This window comes from Pygoscelis adeliae, unplaced genomic scaffold (assembly GCF_000699105.1).
Source record: "Pygoscelis adeliae isolate BGI_AS28 unplaced genomic scaffold, ASM69910v1 Scaffold38, whole genome shotgun sequence".
NCBI classification, from domain to species: Eukaryota; Metazoa; Chordata; class Aves; order Sphenisciformes; family Spheniscidae; genus Pygoscelis; species Pygoscelis adeliae.
Genome location: NW_008825614.1, coordinates 11,409,946 through 11,417,868, shown reverse-complemented (window position 1 = coordinate 11,417,868; position 7,923 = coordinate 11,409,946). Strand labels below are relative to the sequence as shown.

The 7,923-nt window shown below is 41.8% G+C and overlaps 1 protein-coding gene across 1 annotated transcript; it reads left to right on the top strand.

Annotated features, from left to right (window-relative positions):
* Positions 1–310: 310 nt before the first annotated feature.
* On the top strand, positions 311–7,899 carry FAM60A (family with sequence similarity 60, member A). The gene is made up of 5 exons (XM_009332906.1): positions 311–455; positions 2,533–2,632; positions 3,608–3,734; positions 5,161–5,311; positions 6,199–7,899. Exons 1-5 carry the CDS (start codon positions 328–330, stop codon positions 6,359–6,361), a joined length of 669 nt encoding a protein of 222 aa, XP_009331181.1. The 5' UTR covers positions 311–327; the 3' UTR covers positions 6,362–7,899.
* Positions 7,900–7,923: the final 24 nt, after the last annotated feature.

The window sequence follows — 7,923 nt, the reverse complement described above, 5'->3', positions numbered from 1 at the left end:
TTAGCCAAGTCAGCTGCATTCGCACCTCTGGTTTGTGCTGTTGTAGATGTGCCCTTAGAGTAGAATTGTGCAGTAAATGAGCTTGTCATGAGTCCTGCTGGGTATTGCTTAATATTCCCGCTGTTGTTAATTATTTTTTTTTAATAAGTGTATTCTTCTGGGGCAATGCAGGATAGAGCTATGGCCTAATCTAGCAGTTTCCCATCCTGAATTATAATTTCCTTTTGGTTTGCCCAGTGAATTGCCCAGGTTTTTCTTTCAGTATCTAACAGTGATAAGTAACACCAGTTCCTGTTTGTTTTCACAGGCTACAGCTGGGAGGAAAAGATGTTTGGCTTTCACAAACCGAAGATGTATCGGAGTATAGAGGGCTGCTGTATTTGCAGAGCTAAGTCTTCCAGTTCTCGTTTCACTGACAGCAAACGTTATGAAAAGGATTTCCAGAATTGTTTTGGGTAAGATTCTTTCTTTAGCCAACATCATGGTTAGTCGTGGTGTTGATCTCAGGGCCACGATCCTGATGTGCCGTCCCTCTTGCTCTGAGAGAATGAAAGATTAGGTTAGCAGAGGTGGGTGGTGGGGGAAGGCTGGCTTCAGCTTCCTCACAACTTTCCTGGCCAGGCCAGGAGAGGCTGGATCCTCTGCTGCTGTGTACAATACCATTTGGTTGTCAGTCTGCTGTTGCTACCAATGGAGAGCTGCTGTAGTTCGTAACAGCGAAGGGTCAGGCTCGTGCCTCTCGCACCTCACAGCACGTGCAGGGTTTTAGACCCCTCTTAGACTGTGCGTTTTGCACGTGTTCCTTAGAGGCGTAAATTCCCACACAAGGTGGTAAACAGCACAGGTCCATGGAGGTTTTCTGTGGCTCTGAAGATTCAAGAATGTTAAGCAAAACTTGATGGGTAAATACTTCGTAGTTCTAGCAGGGTTTATGCACAGTACCTTGTTTCAGGTATTGGTGCCTTTGTTCAAATAGGGCGTATCAAGATGTTATTAAAACTTCTCACTGGAGACCCATTCTGATGGAAAGTGAGCATCGAGTAATTAGCTTTCCAATTAGGTAATGTTGCACATAATGTTACTTGAAAGCATTGGTAAGCAAAACTACAAATACCAGTGATTTCTTGTACCAGCTGCTGTAACCTTTTAACTTTTTTGATATACTTCCTAAGGACTTTGAAATTCTGTCTAAATTTGTGTCCCTGAATTGTCAGCAAAGCAAATTCTTCTGTGATAGCTTGTAATTATTTTTTACTTTGTTTATTTTGAATTTTTTTTTCTGAGGCAATAAGAATTTCTCCTGTTTATGCTGTGGTTTTCCATGAAATTATTTCCCCTGGAAAAAAGTCTGTTGTCAATAGATACTTTCTGCTTTTTCTTTCCAGTCTTGTTGGATTACCTCTCATCAAAACCTTAGGCCTGAGTGGAAATTTCTTGTATCATATTAAAAACTATATATACATACCAGTATTGCTGCTCTTGTCTCAATTGCTTAACTTCATATGTGTAAATCTTTGCAATCTTTCAAAATATTTCCTTCTCCTCTTTTCTAGAAACACTCCTTTCAAGTGTTGAAAGGACAAAAACAAAGCTTTATAGTGCTTTGTGTTTACCATGAATTTTTGTACATAAATCTGGTGCTGACAATTTTCCTTGTCATGTTTCTTGGCTACTGTCCTTGGCAGTGGAAAGACTGTGTGAAGGCCCGTTGCTTTTTTTTTTTTTTTTTAAACTACACTAAAGAAGCTTGCAGTATACCAGGGCCTTTGGTCTTGTGCTATCTGAAATATTTTTGCCAAGGTAAAAATGCAGTCTTAACACTGAGCAAACAATGGCTTATCTGAGCCTGCCCCATTCATCTATAAATGCTTCAAAGTCTTCCTATTTAAATAGCTGAAAAATTCTACACTTTAGCCCCTTTATGTTTCTTTTAGTGTGGATTAGCAGTAGAGATGATTTCTGAAGAACGCTCGTTAAAGGGAGCGAGTATTGCTGTCATTCCAGTGAATGCTGTTTCTGAAACCTTATCCTACGCTTACGCAGGAGTGTGCTAGGTGGTATTTGTTACTCATCCTTGAAGCTCTGTGAGAAAGTTAAGAGCTGAGTAAGTTTTTGTCGGATCTCTGAGGTCTGTTCCCAAATGTACATTCAAGGAATATGATTATTCTTCCTCCCTCCCTCTCCAACCAAACCAACCAACCCACTGGAACTGTGTGTTGTTTTTTCTGGTGGTTTTGGTTTTGTTTTTTTAAAAACAAAACCAACTGAAGGTGATGGGACTGTTGTTTTTAGTGCCTCACTGGAGGCAGATTACACCACCTTTTGTTTCTATATGGAAGAGTGCTTTCTGAAAATGAGACCTGGTCTTTAAATGGCAATGTTTGAGCACCCCAGATGAATTGTAATGCCTGAAAAACAGAACTTGAGAACCCTTCTTTTCCGTCAATTTTTATGCTTCTTGCTGTTATCAAGTGTGTGTGTGGGTGCTTTTATTAACTGTTGTCAAGTGATCTTTGCTTTTGTTTTTACCAGACTCCACGAGGCCCGCTCAGGAGATATTTGCAATGCCTGTGTCCTTTTGGTGAAAAGATGGAAAAAATTGCCAGCAGGATCCAAAAAAAACTGGAATCATGTTAGTAATTTATTTCTCTTCCACCCCAGAACTAACTCGTCTCTGCCTTAGTCCATCCTGCTAGAGAGGGGAGGTGCTGGCAAGGATTTGGGATTTGCTATTTCCCCCACACTCTCCCTTCCCACCCTCAGCATCTCTAAATCCTTCTGGAGTATTTCCTGTTACATGGCTCTTATCTGTCTTCATTTGGCGTACATGCAAATGGTGATTATGCAAGCCCGGGATGGAGTCGCAGACTAACTTACCTTGTAATTCCTTGTTTTCACAAGCTCATAACTTTGTCCAAAAGCCTCTTATGACACTCAAAACATTTCAAATTTGGCCTCCATCCAAAATTGGTTGCTTTTTTTTTTAGGTTTTTTTAAATAGTTTGAACAAGTAAAGCGACTTGCTCAAGCAACACGTAAATCAATGTCGTTTAGTCAGATAATTACAATGACTAATATCTCGCAGCTATTCCCACTCATATATTCTGTTTTGATATATCTAATTCAGTTTTTGGGCCTAGGGCTGGGAAGATGATCAGGATTCTTTGCGTATGTTATAATCTTTATTCAGGAAGCCTTGATGGTAATGGGAGCCAGGCCTATGCTTATTACTACCGCTGGCTTTATTCAGAAGTTAAATTGATGACTTTTTTTAAAAAACTCCAGGGCGAATGCTTGGCAGATGCTCTTAACTGAACCTGTATTGGCTTAAACAACTGTTGTCTACTAAACTGAATTTGTCAAAGATAGGAAGAAGGCAAAAGTTGAACTGAATGTGCTTTTTAAACTAGTTTGCTGCATTTTCCTGCCGACTCAGCCTCTTACAAACCAGACTTAAATGAAACATAAGAGTGTCGGTGCACAGAACTGCCTTGGTTTAACTAAATTGGTTTTGAACACCTTCAGCTAAGTCAGTACAGGTACCTTGACGAGGGCAGTATCTGGGCATGATGCAGAAGTATTATGCATGTGTTTTTCTGTGTTCTAGGTGGTAGATGCCAGGGCTGGACCCAGTCTTAAAACAACATTGAAACCAAAGAAAATGAAAACTCTGTCTGGAAGCAGAATAAAGAGCAATCAAATCAGCAAACTGCAAAAGGAATTCAAGCGGCACAGTAAGTGGATCCAAAGAGATTTTGGCAGTAAACTTTGGCTTCCCCTAACGTAGCTTACCGTTAGCTGGCCAAGCTGAATCACCATCTAGATTCAATTGTGCTCTCACACATTTGGGCACTGCCTGTTTTCCCAACCTCTCATCCTCCGAGGGCTTGGGGAGGGGGTGGAATGAGGAGGAAGAGCTTGTGCGCAGGGTGGTCTGCGAGACAGAGGTGGGGAAGCGGCGAGGGGGAGTGGGGAGCCTGGCTTGAAAGCGTAGGCAATTGTAGCTTGTGTCCCACGCTTAAACGACAATGTCTCTAGAAAGAACTTCTTGGGCAAGACCCTCATTGAAACTGAAGTTGGAAGAGGTTTCCCCTTGCTCTCAGTAATGCGCTATGGCCATTTTCAGCTCTCTTTTCCCAAGAAGCACTGTTCTGTTGATACCACCATCAGTCTTTTTCTTCCATACGTGTTTCCAACCCAGGCTTTCTATTTAGCCTAGATTTTTTTTTTCCCCCCTTTAAATTCCTACCATGTTTCCTCTGTGTAGTTTCCTTATGCCTTCCTCTGCCGGTCTCAGTGATTTCTTTCCACTAGCGCTTAGACTCTTCGAATAGATTTGGATTCATAGCTTTCCAACAAAGCCATCTGCCAGTTATGCTCTAAATAGATGTCGGTACTTTAGGTTTTTCCTCTAAATCAAACCTTCCAGCTCCTTAACTGTTGCTGATTTGGCTTTCTCTTTCTTTCAATTATCCTACCTGGCCTGAAGGAAAAGCTCTCCAAAGAATCAGTAAAGGCCCTGACCCAAAGAGCTTGTAGCTCCTCATTCAGTGTAGTATAGTTAATCTAATTGTGTTACTGTAGGTGCTAGAGATGATAACTAACAGGTAGGCTAGCAGACCCTCTGTTAAGGTATGTGTCTGCACTGAGTACATAGTTCATAGTCTCCATCCCGCAAAAGCTCAATACCACCTAGCCCATTGCACTAATGAGAAGAGCTTTGCAAGACTTTAACTGATTGGGTAAGAAAGGAGATTTATAGTGAGGGAGTAAGTACTAGATCTGAAGCACAGATCCCCATCGTCTTCAAGGATCTTCCAGTGATTCCAGAGTGGGACTAGGATCTTGTCCAAAGCGTGGCCTGCACAGGCTATGTTTTGAGAGCCAGGAACTGAAGCCTGATCCTGAACCTCTTTCCAGTCCCTCCTGTACAAGGAACCCCTCCAGTTCCGAGGACTGTCTCCCAAATGCTGACAGATAGTCTCTCTATTGAAATCAGCAGGGGCAAGTGAACAATGGGTTGTCATCGTTAAGTTTTTCTTGTTAATGAAAAAAATCTGTCTCCCTGTTCCAAATCCGCATGTGACCTTTTACAAGTCAGGAAGAGGGTAAGTCGTTGGATGCATGTCCCGATTCTTGGATTTATTCTTTCCCCTACAGATTCCGATGCCCACAGCACCACTTCGAGTGCCTCCCCAGCTCAGTCGCCCTGTTACAGTAACCAGTCTGACGATGGTTCTGACACAGAGATGAGCGCTGGGACCAGCAGAACACCGGTTTTCTCCTTTTTAGATCTCACGTATTGGAAAAGGTAAAAAGCAACAGAACGTGCACTCTGTGCAGATAGCAATTCACTTCAGGTACACAGTGCTTGATTCTGCTTCTTCAGGAATTTGCTGCTGCTGAACTTAATTTGTTTTAAGGATATAATTTAAGTGACACAGAGTATTATACGCTATCTGTCTGTCTCTGGAAAAAATGCCATGTGTTTAAGACATTTTCCCCTATCTTCTTCCAGTTCCCTAAATACTAATACAGTTGCTGGAAAATATTTTTACGTTTTTTGGAGTAACAGATAATATTCCTGACTGTTATTATCTTGTCTTAAAACTGTGCTCTGTAGACATGATGTGTTACCAAGTACAACAGTGCTCTCAGCTTGCCAGCAAAACATCGCATTTGATTTGGTTGACCTGTGATGGTAGTCATTTAAAAAAAAAAAAAATCTGGAGTGGGAGGAAAACCACAAGATTTTCTGGGAGCTGACGAGCTTGTTATCTTTTATTGCCTGTTGTGACACAGTAATCCCTTGTTTAGCTAATTGCTCTATTGCAGTTGTTGTGACTTTGCTGCCTCCTCTCAAATAGTGTTTGCAAGTGCATTGTAGGCAAGGTTAGTTCAGCCCAGATAGTTGTGTATCTGAAACTTCTCTGGGAAGCAAAATGGGAGGCCTAGTTTTGTATAGACATGGGTTTGTTGGGGGTTTTTCTTTCCTTCCTTTTTTTTTTCCCCAAAGCGGTGTTGTGGATTTAGATACAGACTTGTTTTTGCTTTCTGAGCAGCCTTTTCCCTCGTATCTTCTGAGCTGGAGGCTCAGAAAAGCAGTGTCTTGGGTCCAGCTGATTTTTTGCATTTCTGTAAATTCTGTATATTCTAAACACACAAACTATCTGTCTCTCTTCCTGCCGTTTCTTCCAGGCAAAAGGTCTGCTGTGGAATTATTTACAAAGGGCGTTTTGGGGAAGTCCTCATAGACACTCATCTCTTCAAACCTTGCTGTAGCAATAAAAAGTCTGCCACTGAAAAGCCAGAACAAGAAGGACCGCAATCTCCAGCAATCTCCACCCAAGAGGAGTGGTGACTTCCTTGGATAGCTGCAGAAGGTTTTTCAGATCCTCTCATTCTCTGGAAAAATACTAGAAAAGTGACTGTTCACTTCGGACACCTGCTATGCTGCCAAAAGACTATTCCCTGGAACTGTTTTGGGTTTTACTGCTACAATTCCACAAACTCTGAAGCCAGTTTGTATCCTTTCAGAAAGACTGTACATAATATTTAAGATGCTATGGAACACTTAGCAAAGCTGAATGCTGCTGCAAGGTTGTCTAATCTTCCCTCCCCCTCTCCCCCCCACTCGCTTCACAAGTGAATATGAGGATGGGGTTTTGTATATTAAAGTATATGTAGTTCATGTTTCTGTATTGAAAGAAGCAGTGGTTGTAAGGCTTTTTTTTTTTAAGTTGGTTGGTAACCTCCCTTAAATCCCCAAGAAAATATTTCATTCTTAGACATGTATGAGTCAATAAGATGAACTAATACATAGAAATGTTATAAGTCACCTCTCTAGCTATATAAATATATATTTTTTAAAGGTGTGGAGATCTCACCCTATACTACTGACGTAACAAAGACAAATATTTCATCCCTCCGATGTGACACAGACTGGTAAACTGCGGACATCTCTACTCCAAGTGGTAGTTATCCGAGAAGGCCCCCAACATAAAGTGCTCTTCAGAAGGGGTGGGAGAGCTCTCCTCCTTAGCTAAGGAGGAAGATTTACCTAAGAATCGAACATAGCGAGATGGGAGGCTACTTCCTTTGAACCCAGCAGCAGACACCCCGGGCTTCATGTAGTAACTGACTGGTAATTAGAGACGGACCAAGAAAACATCTTGATGCCCAAGTTAGGTGTAGATGATGGCCAAAACTGAGTAACTGCTATCTGTTGGCCCAGTGCAGCTGAACCGTGACCACAGGCCAGGCTTCCTGCTGGTTTTGGACCTGACATAGAACCAAACCCCTCGCTAAGCAAATCGGGCTTTGGTCCAGGGACACGATCTGATCGCAGCCTGGGGTCTGGGTTCACGATTGCTGTTATGGAGCCCTTCCCCTGCAGTGCTTCTCTCTGTTTGGGTTTTGGTTTTTTGTTTGTTCATTTAAACAACTACAAGATCAATGCTTTTGTGAATACTGAATATGAAAATTTCTGTTAAGAATGGTGCTGTACTGAATCGAGGCAGCTCTGTTTGTGTACGCGATCAAAAGATAGTATTTCTTACATGGATTCCCAGACAAACTCGCGTGCAAACCGTTGTGACACTCCTTCAAACTCCACTTTGCCTGTAGGGTGGAAGCAGCTTCCTGGAAGAGTGTGCTGCAGTTTTAGCTCCCAATTGCTTCATGTTCCTTTTATGAAGGTTTAACTTGTGTAAGTTGGGAATTCTGCTTTTTTTTGTTTGTTTCTGGTTTTGGGGGGAGGGGGGATTTTTCTTACTATTACTCTTTTGGGATAATCTATAATGAATTGCTACAAGCTTTCCTTTTTGTGAGAGTCATTGGCATAATACTGTGGTGGGTAGGGCTTAGGACTGGATTTCCTTGTAATCTCACTTTCTGAAATGGGAATGCTTATTAAATGAAAAT

Bases quoted from the DNA above. Each gene is read 5' to 3' on its own strand.
- FAM60A (XM_009332906.1), top strand. From the start codon at position 328: ATGTTTGGCTTTCACAAACCGAAGATGTATCGGAGTATAGAGGGCTGC. The intron at 3,735-5,160 runs GTAAGTGGATCC...TTTCCCCTACAG, and splicing joins AAAGGAATTCAAGCGGCACA to ATTCCGATGCCCACAGCACC. The intron at 5,312-6,198 runs GTAAAAAGCAAC...CGTTTCTTCCAG, and splicing joins GATCTCACGTATTGGAAAAG to GCAAAAGGTCTGCTGTGGAA.